This window comes from Silurus meridionalis, chromosome 22, assembly GCF_014805685.1.
Source record: "Silurus meridionalis isolate SWU-2019-XX chromosome 22, ASM1480568v1, whole genome shotgun sequence".
In the NCBI taxonomy this organism is placed as follows: domain Eukaryota; kingdom Metazoa; phylum Chordata; class Actinopteri; order Siluriformes; family Siluridae; genus Silurus; species Silurus meridionalis.
Window position 1 is genome coordinate 13,989,602 of NC_060905.1, and position 17,839 is coordinate 14,007,440.

Genomic DNA, 17,839 nt, shown 5'->3' on the forward strand with positions numbered 1-17,839 from the left:
GGGATTGGAGCAGGGCGAGTGTAGATATAAAGAACATGTCTGACATGTTGGTTCTCTGTGCTGGTGTCTGCTACAATAATAGATATCAAAACAGTGGCGATACATGGTCACATTTAAATTCTTTACCTTGGTTTTTGGACCTCTAATTATTATAACTTTTTTTTTTATAATAATAAACACTTATTGTGTGAAATGTTGATGTTATCAATTCCCTATAAATCAACACTTACCAGTCTTAAATGTATATAGCGACACAGTGTGGTCAATTCAGGAACTGCATATCATAGTTCTTTGCAAGTTTTATACAATTATTTTATTTACAACCTGATAAACTTGACAGCACGAAAAATTATAAAAAATTACATTTTGGAATTTAGTTATTCATTCATAGATTTTTTTTTAAATAAAATGTTCAACTGGCCAACACTTGAATTGATGCTAATTTTAGCTAATTTCAGCTTCCTTTCATTGTCAGGGTGATTCAATTTTTCAAAGAGTGTAATTATGTAGTACATATGTATTACATATTACGTACATACAATATAAACCTTCTCAGAGTGAAAGTGCTGGGATTTCCATGTGCAAATATATAACATTGCCAGATGGCTAGCTCTAGACCAGCACCTTAAAATACATAGTCTGAACGTCTTTACATGTCAAAATGACTGCAAAATGTACAAGAAAAGAAATCAAGGAAAAAAAGATGCATTATACTGTCACACATACTTTACAGCACAGTAAGATTCTTTCTTTGCATATCCCAGTGATGTTATGAAGTGATAGAGTGCAGGGTCAGCCATGTTACAGCATCCCTGGAGCACAGAGGGTTAAGGGCCTCGCTCAAGGGCCCAAAGAGTGGCAGCTTGGCATTAGATTCTCAGGAATATTTAACTAACAAACTACAAAAAAAAAGGCTACTACATCAGTGCTGTTCACATCAGTGGCGTTTGTGAGTAGTTAGCAACATCATCATAGTCATCGGTGTCACCACCATCATCAGAGTCATTTGAGAAGGGCTCAACATCAGCACTCACAGGAGAGTAAATGGGGGAATCTTCTCCACTGCTCGGTTCCATATTCTCTCTGTATACTAAACAAAACCACACAATATGACTTTTGCATTAAAGTTGTCTTTCTATCAATCTATCATTTAACTTAGCTCAGTTTATTTATCTTGGCTAATTTAAGCATTATATTATTAACCATAGCTGTGTCAGAAAGGGTTCTTCAGAGTGACATTTTTTGTTTTTGAGAACCTTTTGATTAATAACTTTAACTCTTTTTTCCTACCATAAATGTCCACCTTTGGACAAAAATGCACCAGAATTTTGCACTAGAATGTACCTTAGGCAACCTACAATTGCTTTTGGAATAAAACCGCTATTTTGAGCACCTTCACGTATATTGGAAGTGACATGGGTGGTTTTTGCCTTCAGTTGTATTCAGAATCAATTACTGAGTACTTTTAAACATTACAATATTACTATGAATATTTGTTATGTAATACAGTATAATAATATGTAGCTTTTTTCGTATTTGTATGTTACAGAATTTGATTTGAAGCAAATTTACCTGTTGCATTTTGGAAGTCCCCAGTATGGTGCATGGTGGGAACTGGATAAAAAAAAAATATGATGTAGATGTTTATACGGTGCATCTGGAAAGTATTTACAGCACTTCACGTTTTCTACATTTTGTTATGTTACTGCCTTATTTTAAAATGAATGAAAGCAGTGCTCGAATTGAGAGCATAAGGCATTAGAGACCCGCCATGACAAGTAACAAATAGACCTAGGGGGGTCCCCAAGATTATTTTTATTTAACTGGGGACCCCCTGTAAGACTTGACTCAATTCAAGCACTGGGTGAAAGTATTGAACAAACATTGCGAATACTGTACACATGCTATTTTTGTTTTTTATTTTGAATAAATTTGCCAATATTTAATACACAATTCTTTCCTGATGTCATTATGGGGTATTGTTTGCAGAATTCTGAGGAAAATATTGAATTGAATTGAATCCATTTTGGAATAAGGCTGTAACATAAACAAATGTGGAAGAATTGAAGCGCTGTGAATGCTTTCTGGATGCACTGTAGGTTATAAAACTCCTGTTTTTATTATTTTGATTTCAAATATAAAAACACAAAGCATACTTTCAGGCTGCAGGTCACTTTGGATCGCTTCTCCATGATTTTGGTAATTCTCGGAGTACAACTCTGCACAGTTGTGGCCTAGATTTTCATAACACTCCCCAGATGAGGTGCTGGATGTGTCAAATGAGTCGGCTAGAAGGAGGTAAAGGAAAGCAGGTGTGTTTCTAATGTCAGAGCAGTCCTTATATCAAAGGATGCATATTGTCATATTTGAAGAATTCATTCAAACATATGTACGTTTTTGCGTAATTACTGTTAAAGGATTATGGCAGTATTGTTTTTTTTTTCATCACACCAATAGCAAAGGTGTGACAAATACATGTCTCTCTACATGAAAGTCTCTAAGTTCGAAGAATTCTTCATTCTGAATCTCAATTCTGATTGGTCAGTAGGTGTTCATTGTGTTCTTTAATAAATACATGTGTTAACTTGTATGCATTAAATCATAATCAGTTGCAAAGTGCTGTTATATCTGGGGTATATTAAAATAATCAAGCAAGAAAATTTTCACTTGTGGAAAGTTTAAGTAAGTAGAATGTCTTTTTTTTACAGTCTTGGAAAATTGTATCCTATAGTCATGCGTTACAAATATTTATTGACAGAATTCAACAGTTGATGTCCACGCTAAGTGTGCAGGCTACAGATTCACTGGATAAAAATGAAGTTTTGTAGAAGAAAGTAAGAACTAGAATACTTTCTTTATTGATATTTAAAAGTTAGTATATAAGTAAGCTTAAAAGAGCCACCAAAAACGAACACTTACCACTGGGATTGGCAGAGAGGCGCTGGAATGCGTCCACAGGGGCTTGCAGGTATCCTTGATTTGCAGCAGCTGCGTCTAAGTCTAAATGTGTACAGCAATACATGTTTTATACAAAATACAAACACACACACACACACACACACACACACACCCCAATATGTGTGTAAAAACACCTAATATATATATATATATATATATATATATATATATATATATATATATATATATATATATATATATATATATATATAGTACCTGTCAAAAGTTTGGAAACACCTGACCAAAAAATATGTAGATGTGCAAATGTTCACATTTATTTTTAGTGACAAATCCTTAGTTAGCATGAATAACATCTTACACACACTAGGATACACACTCTTGGCATTCAGACAGTTTCAGCTGAAATACTTTGTCATGCCTCTGAAAACCTGCCAAAGATACTCTTCGCTAGTTGGAAGTTTTTTCTGCTGTTATAATCCAGTTCATTTTAGAGCAGTTCAATAGAATATAATAATGCACTGACTGAGCAGGCCATTTCACGTCATTGTCTTGTTGTATGGTAAAGTTGGTTCCAATTAGCTGCAGACTAAACAAATTTGCATTGCTTTGGAGTATGGAATGGCAGCCATGTTAGATCAGTATTTCTTTCAAATGGAATAATTCTCCAAACCCAAACTATTAAGCTTCTAGCTCCATGTTCGACTGTGGGTGTGAGGCAGTCTGCTAACGTCTTCTCTTCTGCTCTGTTAGAACCAAAAATTTAAAGTTTGGACTCATTTGTCCGCAGAACTGTCTTTCAGTTTTTCACTGTCCAATTTATTTTTGCCTTTAACCTAGTTTGTTGCAAATAAACAGTTTGAACATGCATGTATTAAAGACAGCATTTCCAAACATTCGACAGGTATTATTGAATTTTATTAAATCTGTTCTTTACAACTCTGTCTAGTCATAATAGTCAGTCTACTTCTCTCTACCTCTTGTGATCTCTGTGTGCTTTCCTGAAACTAGCTAAATGCAGATTTTCAATTTCAAACAAACTAAAACAAAGCATGCTTGCAATCGGCATGTCAATTCTTTTTCCACCTGAGTTAGTTCATTGAAAGGACTCAGATGACTAAAGCAGTAAGAGATACAGTCAAGTTTCATTCTATTAAAATTAAACTGTCAAGAGGCTGGTGCTTTCCATTGAGTAATCTTTTGATTTACACCTAAAAAAACAAAGACAGGAAGAAGCAGAAAGAATCAAATAGGTTTCAGGTGTGGCTAAGTATTACCCAATTTCAACTATTTATTATCTTTGTTTTATCAGTTATACTAGTAATGTATATATACTCTGTCATCAGAAAGGTTTGTAGCAAATAAAATATTGAAAAGGAATCTGCAACAAGAATCATATTATCATAGCGACAGTATGCATACACTTTGCCTCACCCTCCTCAGCCACACTTTGTAGATTTGGGCCATTTATAGCATGATTCCGATCATCTGCATTGTATCGCATGGAGTCTGCAATGGAGAATATATTATAAGAATCTTAACACAGAAATCATCCTAACTCAGAAATTAACTGGTGACCCTGCAGCTGTGAATTAGCAATATTTTAAACTGCAACACCAAAACAATATACTTTATGCCAAACATATAGCAGGCCAATTCAATAGCAGTGTAACTACGGCATCGGGTTGCTAGTTGCACCCTCCGCCTTTTGCAGCCGGGCTTGAGACCATCCATGGCAAAGTACTTTATTCCCATTCCCACAATTTAGCACCCATAGGGGTTAAGAGTTGGAGCCTGGTATGGCAAAGACTTGAGTCCACAACCCTTGGATGCAAAGTCCAATGCCCTTTAGCATTATTCTACCACCTTCCCCTCCACAATTTACAATATAATATAATGGCAAAGTCGGTGCACATGTTTTAATCTCGGTCTGGCAAAGTCTGAGTTTAAGTAGATAACCATTTTGTTATTGAGTGTCTGATTATAGTGATAGTAATCAGAATCTTAGTTAGGACCTATATAAGAAGAGCATTTTAGAAGAAATGTAAGCAAAGCTGTTGAGAATAATTTTCTTGCAAATTTTACATTACTGTGAATTGTCTGTTTGTTTCATGTTCTTCCGATAGCTTGGTATAAACTTACTTCGGAAAGTGGACAGGGTGAAATCACCGTTTGGGACACTGTCGTTGGTTTCATAATCTGTGTCATAGGAAGTACTCTCAACACTATTCTGAGTCCACATTGGTGGAGGCATTGTTGGACCTGTATAAGAAAAAAAGCACACATTCACGATCACTGTTCTGTTTCTATCACCAGTTAAACAAATATCATTTAATCTTTCTAATTTCAGGTGTTGTGTACACTAACCAGAGTTGCTGTCATTATTAGTTACTTTAACAAGGTGGATTGAATTTCTATAGCTATTCTCTTCAGCTGCTGTGGAGGTTTGTAGATTGGCAAATCTCTGCTGAACTTGAAGAGCTGTGAGAGACAGTAAACCCCAAGAAGAGCATGAGTAACATGCTAGATTTATAAACAAATGATCATGAACCAATAATAGAGAAGTTGAACATGCTATGAGGAGAGCACTAACTGACTTATTCTATATTCACAAGCTGGCAAACATCTGCGATCAGGTAATATGAATTCATCTGTTTCACTTACAGAGGGCCAGTTATGTGACTGGGGCACAAACAAAATATTTAAAGACAGAAGACTTTAAAGCAGGGGATGCTCACACTATCCAATTGTCTAGTCACTTACTGAAGTAATTTTTCATCTTAAAATGCTGTTTGGATTTATACCTACCTTTACGTTTCTTTTTTGAACAGCAACATATGATGATATTTGATACAATTGTAATCAAGAGAATGAAGGATAGTACAATGCAGGCCAGTAATTCAGGAGACCAGACCATTACAGGTGCTTCTGCAGTGGTTTGCACTAAGAATAAAAAAATATGTATGTGAAGTAGGCCAAATTGTCTGTTTTATTTAATCCATATACTGTAAAATAGTTTTAAAATCTTAAAAGGTGCAAAAAAGTATACTTACCAGTTGATACCATGGTTGTAGGTACAGCTAAAGTGGTAGGCTCAGGTAGTCCAAGAGAATCTAAAAGAGGCATCCTAGTTAAGAATAATATATGCTCAAACCCAAACACAAAAAGCTTTAAATCACTAGTTCATGTGCACTACTGAATGTGACAGAATGACCAAATAGGGCAAAGCCTTCATTCATTTATTTAATTTTAATTTGGTGGATTTGGTGCCAAAAACACTGGACACAAAGTAAAAAAATACAGTCTCATAAATTATTTACAAACTCATTCACACCACACAAGCTCCCATTCAGTCCTATATTTTTTAGAGATGAGAGAAGACCTAAGAACCCAGAGAAAACCCATGAGGGCTTAAAGAATACTGAGAGCATGCAAAACTCCTAAATTCCATGGCCTATCGATTAACCTTTCAAATTTTTTATTCTATTTATTATATATAAAAATAAATGAATGCTTGATTAACTTTACTTACAGTTGCATATCAGTCCTGCGGCGTTTGAGTTGCATAAACTACCTTTAGTGGCATCTATTTCTTTACACTTCCACAGGGTATCATATACTTCTGAACACTGGTAAAACCAACGTGTTCCATTTGTGTGGCTAAAGGGTGGATCAAAGGATGTGAATTTTTCAGGTTTCCCGCAGCCGAGCATTGCACAAGCCATGATTGACTCATCTTCTTCCCAGCAATCTTCACACACTGTACCCCACGAACCATTCCGATGGATTTCCACTCTGCCTGAGCAATTGTCCTTTCCACCAGTAAGTCTTAAAGCCTTATATTCTTTAAAAAAATCAACAGAAAACAGACAAAAAACAATGAATGCCTGATTGATAATGATTAATTGGCATCTGATTAATATATCAAACAGAAAGATGCAAAAGTTATGTTGTTAAGGTAATACATGAGTCATACAGAACCCCAGAACGAATGGTGTAAATGGTGTGTAAAATTTGTCAAGAAAGAAAAAAAAAATGTGAAGAATTAAAAACTGCATTACTGCATGGATGATTATGTTTTAGCTAATATGTAGGAGCCTCCCATTGAATAATTACTGCATGGATAATTATGTTTCAGCTGGCAACAAGTTATTAAACCCTACCTTATGCAGTGAGTAGCTTCTCATTTAATAAACAACCATGTCGGTAGACACATTCTGTAGTTGTGGAAAAGATGTTAATCTCTTTCAGGAGTTTGAAAACATTGGCATGAATCAAGCAAAGAAGAAAAGGAGATTGCTGAAACTACTAAACTTGGGTTAGGAACTGTCCAATGCATTATTAAAAATTGGAGGGACAGTCGGGAACCATCATCTTCAAGGAAGAAATGTGGTTGGAAAAATCTTTTGGAAGAACGTGATCAGCGATCACTTAAACGTTGGTGAAATTAAATCGTTGAAAAAAACAACAGCAGAACTCACGGCTAGGTTTATTAGTGAAATTAAGAGCATTGTACAATCTGAAAGGAACTCAAGGGATTGGGACCAAACCATTGCGTAGCCTTAAGAAAACCACTTATCATTGAGGCAAATCGGAAAAAAATGCTTCAATCTGCTAGAAAGCATAAAGATTGGACTTTGGAGCAATTGAAGAAGGTTATGTGGTCTGATGAGTCCAGATTTGCCCTGTTCCAAATTGATGGGAGCATCAGGATAAGAAGAGAGGTGGATGAACTGATGCACCCATCATGCCTTGTGCCTACCATACAAGCCTGTGAGTGCAGAGCTATGATCTGGGGTTGCTGCAGTTGGTCAGGTCTCGGTTCAGCAACGTTATGTGCCCAAACAATGAGATCAGCTGACTACCTAAATATACTGAATGACCAGGTTATTCTATCAATGGATTTTTTTCTTCCTGATGCCACAAGCATATTTCAAGATTTCAATGCCAGGATTAATTGGGCTCAAATTGTGAGAGTGGTTCAGGGAGCATGAGACATAATTTCCACACATGGATTAGCCACCACAGAGTCCAGACCTTAACCCCATTAAGAATCTTTGGGATGTCCCATGCGCTATGCAGCTGTTCAACTCTTCCATCATCAATACCAGATCTTGGTGAGAAATTACTGCAACACTGGATAGGAATAAATGTTGTGACATTGCAGAATCTTATTGAAACAATGCCACTGCGAATGTGTGCCATAATCAAAGCTAAAGGCAGTCCAATGAATTATTAGTGTGAGTGTATATTGTTTTGTCATAATTCCGATGTGCAGTATTAATATACAAAAGATTCAACCAATTACATAATATATAATTGAGCTAAAAATTAGGATAAAAATATTGAATAAGAAGGTGTCCAAACATATGACTGGTAGTACATATACTGAAGAATAATAATTTATTCAAATCATTTTTATGATTTGAATAAATTATTGGATGAGATGAGACGAGCCTAGCATTCACATTTATGCTCGCATTTACGACTTTTGGCAGACACCCTTATCTTGTCAGCATGTAGCGATGCTGGCGGTCTGCCACATAAGTGTGTGAACCCACTCACAGAGACACACTAGGAGCCTGTGAGTGGTATTTTATTGTACAGTTCCAAAGACAAAGTATAAGCCAAAACAAAACAAAAAAATCCCAGGAACCAATGAGTCCACAAAAATACGATCCAGAATCGCAGAGAGAAAACAAAAGTCGGCAAAACCGCAAACTGAAAGCACATGCTATAAAAACCAGCAAAAGGAAAAACTAAATACAACCTCAAAAGAAAATGTAACTGCGACTCCAAAGGAGAAAGCCTAAATGGCCCAAAAAAAAAAAAAGAAACATAGGTCTTGAGGAATCAGGGAAAAATTTAAAACAGGGACAAACATGGGGGGAGAGACAGAGCATGAAAAAAACAGTGAGAAAACACAGGAGTTATACATAAAAAAAATGAAAAGCCAGAAGACTAGGAGAGCCAATTATGAAAAAACAGACGAATGGGATTAACAGGTGTCAGGAAAGTCAATGAACGGGCAAGAGGCAAGCACAAGGGGAACTGTTAAGACACCACTTAAACAAGTCCCAGCTGGAAACTGTTTGTGTTGATTGGGTAACCAACCAGACGCCATCTTGTGCTGAGAACTAAAACGCATGGTGGGCGTTACCTGGTAAATCCTCCGTAGCCTAGCAAATCTAGTCTCTATCAAATAGTCTTTAGAAATAGAATGGTGTATGATAATTTAGGAAGGTTAAACAGATCTTGTATCATGTAGAGGAGGTTTAATGAATAATTTGTAAACATTTGTCTTTAATGATCACAAATTTTGCATGTTCATTTGTAAGGTTTGTCCAACGGTATCATATTTTTCATGAAAGCCAGAAGGCTTTATCTTTACTTTACATGTGTGAAGGCTTTCTGACATACCTGAACAGACCACTCCTGCATCTTCTTTATGTCCACAGTCATGACCTTCTCTTACTGCAGGACACTCCCACAAGCTCCTCTCCTGTCCTGTACAGTTCAGTTCATCCATGAGAATGGGACCTTTACCCTGGCTATAAGGTCCATTCTGCCCACTAACAGAGATTGCATATCCACAGCTGAGCTGAGCACAGACCACGTCTGCGTCCTGTTTATCCCACTCATCGTCACACACCGTGCCCCATTGTCCAGCACTCCACAGCTCCACCCGGCCAGCACACTTATGGCTACCTCCTGACAATCTGACTTTGTGGTTGCCTGCAGTAACAGATGTAAATATTTTAATTTCCTTGTCCCAGAATTATACATTTAGTAGAAAATTATGAATGCCCATATTTCATAACTTACCACAAATGACTTTGGAAATGTTTAAGCAGTCATTTCGGACCACTGTGGAACAGTTCCACAAATAAGAGTTGTGGAAGACACAATCGGTTAGACAAGAACTGTTGGGTGAAGCTATTGTGTTGTTCTGGGCAAAGGCTTCACCACAATTGAAGTTCTGACATATTTCATTGGACAGTCTGAGCATGGATTCCCTCGTCAGAATAACTGCTGATTTAGACGATAGAGTCATTATGTTCCAGATGCAGGGATGATTTGTTGGGGTTACGTAAGGAGCATCTGGTGGGGATAATTTTAGCATTTATTATCTTCATGGTATGGAGGAGTATAAATTACATGTTTAGAAGACAGCGGTGATATAAAATGAACATAAAGGCTCTAAAAGACTTACCACAGACAACCTCTGACAGAATGCTACAGTCTGTACTATGAACCTCCGTACAGTTGATTAGTTGGTTATTGCTGTAGATGCAGCCTGATAGACAGCTCGCATTTTCATGCACAGTGCTCGCATTTAGCTGGTGTACATGACCACAGCCAAGGGCCTGACAGATCCCATCGGCAGACGATGACAGGAACTGCTTCGTGAAAATAGGCAAACTCTGATCTTTTTCTGTAGAGTTCAAAGCCCAGGAGCACGGCGTAGAAGCCTGGTGTATGGACAGCTTTCCTGAGGAAAAAACAGGGAATGAAATAGTTGAAATTGTGTATAGTTACAAAACTAAAATCAGGTTGAATAAAATACTAGTTACGTAACAGAGAAAGTATTTGTTTATTATTTAGAAAACCACCAAGTCATTAATATCATTGACTTTCTTGAGTCCCTGATCAGTAAAAAAAAAAAGAATCAACCAATCAAATTCATTAAACAAAGCAAAATCAGCAAAATAATCCACAAGCGTTATTTCTAGAAATACTTATGTTCCTATATTATTTCTTTAAATTATAACATTTCCTTTGTCTTAGTTTTATTCCTTGAAAATTACTTCTGTTTTGAGGTAAAACCTATTCAATCTAATAGACCTGAAATTACAAGTAAATTAAAACCTTATTAAAGATACAAAAGAATGCATTTGCAAAATTATAATAATAATAATATCACACACATATTTAAATAAGTCTGCATTATAATTAATCTTATCGCAGACAGAGTATCACACTAAATATTCAGTTTATAATACATACCACATATCCAAAGTTCTTTATAGAGCATTAAAAGGTCTTAAGTAATATTATAAAGTTTTACTGACAAGTTTTATGTTTTTTATGTTTCCTGCTCTATATCAGAGATGCCCAATCTATTTCCTGTGAAGGGCCAAAAATCTGACTTGATCCGAAAGGCTGTGCGTCGAAAGAAAATGTTGCATTATAATAAACTGTATTATATTATAAAATTGGTGTCATGTTTCCTCTCATTTATGATTTTATAACATTCATAAACAAATAAACAGAACACATTACTTGTTATTTGTTTATCTAATGCAGTTAATGCAGTTTTTTTTTTTTTTTAAAGCTTTCAGTAAAACATATAGTACAGTGAAAACATAGAAACAATCCTATTTATAGTACATTGGAGTTCAATGCCTAATACAGCTATTCAAGCTATAAGAAGTAAGAGACATATGTTTGTAATATCAGTGACCTCTAAAAAATAGACCTAAACTGTTTTTTTTTGCCGAATTGGGACAAATTAAAATTTACTTACATTTTTCTTTTTTGCAGTTTAAACCAAAAATAAATTTTGTATATTAAATGTTAAATTAGAAATGAAGTTCTGTGTTAGTGACAAATATTTTCCCCCTTTTTTCTTATACTTGGCATGGCGAGTCAATGCAAAGATCATCCTGTGCCATTTTTGGCCCACAGGCCCTAGTTTGGGCATCTTTACTCAATATGGTATAGTGACGAATGGAAGAATATGACACACTTTGTGTGCCATCTTTTGAACTTAACATCAAAACAAATAAGTATTTGATCCAAATACTAATTTATATCATAAAAAATCAATAAAGGAAGTTTATCAATGCGGGGCATCTTTTGGAAATCCTGTGATGATAAATAGAATTTCTGAACATGAAAGACAGAATCAGGAAATACTTTGTTTGTACACTTAGTGCATGGATATGTACCAGGGTGAGATTGGTTGCTGTAGACTTTTAATATACAAGTGTTGAACGTTAACTTGCAAAACACTGATCACAGTGGCACAAAACAGCACACAGACAAAGAGGCAGATTGTAAAACAGATGCTCTTATAAGCATAATTAATAGTCTACCTAAGTAATGTGCAATCACTTTTAATTTTTAATTGCATTTTCACGTGTCGACAGCTCAAACTCGTTTTAAATCCATGCTACACTCTATGCAGTGAAGCGTCGATGATGCCTACAATTTGCCTTGCTGCTTTTGACAAAAAGGTTACGAGGGGAAGTGCGATTGCACCTGCAGCTCATCAAAAAACGCATCTCTACACCACAACAACACCCCACATCCTGTCACATCCTGCATTACTTATCACTCAGTGAGAAACAATATTCAACAACAGTGCACTGAAATGCAATATATATAAACAATTTTATCTTACTATGTATAGCAGCCTTCAGACAGTTTTTGTCTCCAAATATTCAGCTGAAATACTTTGCCATGCCTCTTGTAAAACTTGCTAAAGTTGTTCTTTGCTAGTTGGACATTTCTTTCAGTCCTTGTCATCAAGTTCATCACAGAATAGGTCAATAGGATTTAGGTGCAGTGACTGTGAAGGTCATATCATGATAGATAACACTCCAGCCCATTGCTTTCTTTCTAAATGACACAGTGCTTGGATATATACTTCAGATCATTGTCTTTCTGTATGGCGAAGTTCCAATTAGCTGGAATCCTGACAAAATTGCATGGTGTTGAATATGGAATGGTAGCCATGTTGGAATAAATCTCAATCTCCAAACTTTCCTTCTCCAAATTAACCCAAAACCATAAAGCTTCCACCTCCATGTTTGACTATGAGTCTGTAGTCTGCTGACATCCTCTCTCTTATTCTCCATCTTACAAGTTTTTCTGCAGAAAAAGTACTACCTTCAAGTCATTCTCTGTTGCTATTTTGTGTTTTTGCCTTTTACCTAGTTTATTGCATATAAACAAAAGAAATGTTTTTATAAGAATATCATGTTTTATTAACAATTAGAATATCCTGTGTTTTTATCATTCCATACCTATGAAATCACTATGTATCTATGAACTGCTTATAAAATTAATTCAGTTTAGATTTTAATCTGTCACGGTTTTAAACATGTAGTCAGACTATTTTTAGATGCATGCCTAGATAATTCCCACATTACATGTGTGTTTCGGCCACTTTTGGCAAAAGAAAGACCACATTTACACCACCTTTCTAACCACTGGGCTACATGTTTCTCTCAAAATAGGGCACATCATTTATAATAACCAAACTCTTCGGGAAATGTCAACAATTATGTGATTAAGTGTGTTGAACGAGTAAAAACAGAACATTATGTTGATGATACAAGGATTGTAAATTATATCATTGTATTATATTTAAAGAAGAAAAGGAAATGCTGTCTTGAAACATTATCAAACACTCCAATTAGCTGTTTATTAAAATGAAAAATAGAACTTGTCTTAGTTTTTTCATATGGTTTTAACATCTCCATCAGAATAATTAAACTGGTGATACTCTTTAGTCCCTGACCTTGTGAGGTAACAAGAGGATGTGTCAATGATAGTGACTAGAGCGCATGTCCTCGTGGACAATGGCTTCTCCAAAATACAGTGTGTATGTGCAAATAGCTTCAAGTGCATAAAAGAAACTCGAAAACACTGGAACATTTGTGTGAAATTGCGCAATAGAATGAACTCTCAGTCAATAGAAATTAGATTTTCAGTAGCATTATTTGCAATTCCTTGCAAATACACTTTCACATAGATAGGAATAATTAAGATGACTAGAAACACACAATTACAAAATAAAATTAATTTGACTATCAATTTAAATATGTGATGACAAAAAAAACATCAAAGGCAGATACAAAAAAGCTTTGAATGTAAGAAATTAAAAAAAGACATGAACAATGGAAACAAAATAACACATTTAATTTGATTATTTTTGTTATTAAATATTACCAAAGATCACAACATTTCATTTAGTTACACATGACATAGATAATGCATGAAGCACAAACCTTGAGTAAGAACTAGAGCCTGAAGCACCACGAGGATCTTAAAGACCTCCATTTTCAGTAAATGTGGGAGCAGACTTCACTCCTTTGAACAAAAAGAGTCATGACTGAGAATAAGATGAAGGTGAAATGAAAACATAGATAACAATCTTCTCTCCTATGTTTAAGAAGGAAGCTGCCACCCCCCTTTCATTCTCGTAAATGTCATGTGAGGACGCAATAGTGGTATTAACAGTAAATGTTAATTGGATTATACAGTAAAATTAGTAGCACACTGCGTAAAATACATTAAAATAAATGACAAATATTCATTCATTAAGTACATATTACTGAAGGGTGAAAATAGTACTTTAAGCTATTAAATAAGACTTTTTACAGCTGTAACTTTAAAATAAGAACAAAAAAAAAAGTTTTAAAGATTTTTACATGCTCATTTGCAACAATTCATTTGTTCCACATTTGCTGTTATATTAACCTCCAGTCAACCTTCATACCCATACCTTTTTATTGTTTTAACTTTGTCAGTATGGGGTAATATAAAATTATTATCATTATTATTATTATTATTATTATTATTATTATTATTGTTATTATTATTATTATATAATGAATAATAGTGAAATTATAATGTATTATAGGTGCATTAGCTTTACCGTCATTGACATAATGAACAGGCTGTCATCACAATAAAACAATACAAAATATAAATACATAAACATATGTAATTTTGAATAAAAGGTGTTTTTAGAATTTAGTGGCATGCAAAATACTGTCTAGTTCCAAAACTGTATATTTCATGTAATTTCCAGTATTCATTGTGGCATGAATTCAGAGCCAGTATTCAGAAGGTGTATTCAATCTAAGTATTATTATTATTAATTATTTGTATTATTACCACTATTATTATTATTGTCATCATCATAATGAAGAGTTTACCAATACCAGAAGACGATACTGTGCACAATCAGAGAGATAAATGTAGTGAGTGCTAGAAGTCACTGGCGATGTGTCTAATCATGTTGTCATCTAGTGTCAGCTTGAACCATTACGGCTGATTCATTATTAGTTTAATTTTTCAGATCCTGCTGGTAAAGTATAGAGTGACAAAGAGCATTTGTCACCCTCTTTTAGTAAGCAGTAAGAAAGTTACTCTGTTATTATTACATATTCTGGGAGGATCTGTTAAGACAACCTATAAAACTATCATTTGGTAACAGCTTTGATATGTGGGTAATTTGATAACCTTCTAAGTGTGTATTTAAGGAGGTAAATATATCAAATTATTAAAACACAGGATGCTGTAAAATCTATCAGCTCACACATAATATTAATTGTGAAGGTACTGAATAGTACTGAAAAATATCGTTCCTCCAAATATCAAACTCCTATCCTATTTCCCGGATTTTACTTTAGGCCCTTTAACTTCACCGTGAGCTTCTTAAATCCAAATGTAGATTTGTAGAATTCTTCCCCTTACAATTAAACTTTACAATCAGGCCCAACACCTTTTCAGATTCGCTGTTGTGCCAATGAGATGTAATTATATGGTACACTGCCATCTAGTGGTTATCTATGATTCTACAACATTAATGAAGACAATTAAGTCAAACCTTCGAACATATAATACTTAAAAATGAAGTTCTCTAAATTTCACCATGGTTTAGTTTCGTTCTCAGTTTTAGTTTTTACTTGGCAACTCATTTTTATTTGTTTTATCTTATTTTAGTTAAAGAAACTGTCACTTTCTCCCTCTCTCCCTCTCTCTCTCACACACACACACACACACACACACACACACACACACACACACTCACATCCACACACACATATATATATATATATATATATATATATATATATATATATATATATATATATATATATATATATACATACATATATACGTATATATGTGTGTATATATATATATATATATATATATATATATATATATATATATATATATATATATATATACTTAGAGATTACAATTACCCCAAGTCGAGACATGGCCTAGCTAGGAATCTTAAAGGATGGTGATCAGTATGCAGTAATGTCCTGTAATTTGTTACTAATTTAACATATAGCAGTACATATTTTAGCAAAACAAAGCAATTTGTAGAACCGTAATGTAGTGTAAAAACCTTGAAACACCAAAACACAAGAAACATTCGCTCTAACACAGAGACATCTAAACTCTGTACTCTGTGTACTCTGTACACTTCTATATATTTTTAAGTCGTATCACTATCGTCATTGTAAGATCAAAAAATCGTAAGTCAATCCATCGTAACTCGGGGACTCTCTCTCTCTCTCTCTCGTTCTATACATATATATGAACACTTCAGTTCATTTAATTTCCAATTTTTTAACTGTTCAATAATAATTATGATCTGTGTATGTATTATATGTGTATTGTAAAAATTATAATACACATATAATACATACACAGATCATAATTTCAGCTTATAAGAAAAGCAATGTATAATAAAAAACAGCTTCTGGTAATATAAGGAAAGAATTACACCAAGAAGGTTAAATCATTAATTATATGTACAAATTCCTCTAATAGTATCTGCTTACTTACCAAAAGATATGTGCTGAATTTCACTCTTACACCAAATGTCCTGCTTCCTTATTCTTTGTCTAGTTTCCTTTCTTTCTCTTTGAACTTCCTAAAAAATTTTTTTTTTTTACCCCTGATCAGACCATACTTTCTGTTCCCTGTAACAGGTGGGAGAAGTATTCTGTATGCAGAGGGCTTTATTTATAAAATGAATGATTGCAGGGGATTGAAGGATTACAGAAGTGTACGATTATGCCAGAAAGCCAAGTCAATGCACCTTATACACCAGTACCAGGACCATGCCTACTAAAGTACCACTGTCACGTCAGTGTCATTGAAGATGGTTCAGTGGTGAACAGAGCAACGGGGAACTGATAACGTGTTCCCAACAATAGGTGAGCTGGACAAAGTGTAATTAACAAACCCTATGTACTTCAAGATGACTGTACATATTATTTACCTTAAAGCATATCCATTTAATAACTTTACCTTTGTTACACAATAGTTTGTAATTCTAAATGTGCATCTCACCCATATCTCCTATAGTTTATGAATGATGAACATTCACACAACCCCTGAACGACCTGAACACAGTCAACCCTATTAAATATATGAAATATTCCACAAGGCACTGAAAGTTACTTTTCCTGTATTACCTGAAGATCACTTTAAGAATATTATATTTATTCAGGTTTATTTTCAGTGTCCTGATAAGGACTAACCAAATTATAGTTAGAAATTAATGTACTGATTTTAAAAGTGTGATGTTTTCATACCCTCCTGAGATCAGCAGCATACTAGACAGGCTGGGGTTTCTATGTAACAACACTCAGCCTTGTTCCTCAAACGCACAATAGTGAACTAAATGTGGTCACTGATTATAAATGAAACCATTTTTCTTTTGTTTTTCTTTCCATTTCTTTCTATCTCTCTCTATGCGTTCGCTGCACCACTCGCTTCCTTTTGTAAGTTTCTTCCACGTGCCCGAGTCCTGCGAGTTTGTTTACGTTCCCAGAGTTCCGCACGTGGCCCCAGAAACGCGCTTTCTCATTGGTAAAGCCAGAGCCAAGACACGCCTCTTGTTCATTATTCATTTGACTTCTACGGGTAAAACCCCTCCCACTTGCTCCCTGCTCATGGATTGGTCAGTTCGACTTTAGCTCCTCCTACTACGGAAGTATGAAGGAAGTGTAGTGTTTGAAATAAATGAATATAATGATCTTTTTAATGGTTGTATTTTGAATTAAGCAGGAAGGTCTTAAGTGTTTACGACGCAGTTTATTAGATTGCGACGGACATCTTAAAAAAAACATCAATGATTTATAATAATAATAGTTATAAT

The 17,839-nt window shown here is 34.8% G+C and overlaps 1 protein-coding gene across 3 annotated transcripts; it reads right to left on the bottom strand.

The window, feature by feature from the left end:
- Positions 1 to 291: 291 nt before the first annotated feature.
- LOC124376432 (deleted in malignant brain tumors 1 protein-like) lies at positions 292 to 17,465 on the bottom strand. Of its 3 annotated transcripts, none has more exons than XM_046835514.1 (15): positions 17,274 to 17,465; positions 13,935 to 14,016; positions 10,130 to 10,408; positions 9,742 to 10,017; positions 9,337 to 9,651; positions 6,449 to 6,760; positions 5,970 to 6,029; positions 5,725 to 5,859; positions 5,284 to 5,397; positions 5,059 to 5,178; positions 4,339 to 4,425; positions 2,920 to 3,000; positions 2,157 to 2,288; positions 1,573 to 1,614; positions 292 to 1,090 (listed from the first exon to the last, which is right to left on the bottom strand). In XM_046835514.1, the coding sequence occupies exons 2-15, from the start codon at positions 13,984 to 13,986 to the stop codon at positions 933 to 935; spliced, it is 2,163 nt and encodes a 720-aa protein (XP_046691470.1). In that variant the 5' UTR covers positions 13,987 to 14,016; positions 17,274 to 17,465; the 3' UTR covers positions 292 to 932. The 3 variants fall into 3 exon arrangements, with proteins under 3 accessions (XP_046691470.1, XP_046691471.1, XP_046691472.1); XM_046835515.1 differs by lacking the exon at positions 17,274 to 17,465 and adding an exon at positions 16,519 to 16,665; XM_046835516.1 differs by lacking the exon at positions 17,274 to 17,465 and having other exon boundaries at positions 4,351 to 4,425; positions 13,935 to 14,061.
- Between the last annotated feature and the right edge of the window lie 374 nt (positions 17,466 to 17,839).

Excerpts from the sequence above, each read along its gene's own strand:
- LOC124376432 (XM_046835514.1), bottom strand. The coding sequence starts at position 13,986 with ATGGAGGTCTTTAAGATCCTCGTGGTGCTTCAGGCTCTAGTTCTTACT. Across the intron at positions 10,409-13,934 it reads GGCTCTAGTTCTTACTCAAG|GAAAGCTGTCCATACACCAG; the intron begins GTTTGTGCTTCA and ends TTTTTTCCTCAG. Across the intron at positions 4,426-5,058 it reads CACCCTGTCCACTTTCCGAA|ACTCCATGCGATACAATGCA; the intron begins GTAAGTTTATAC and ends TCTCCATTGCAG.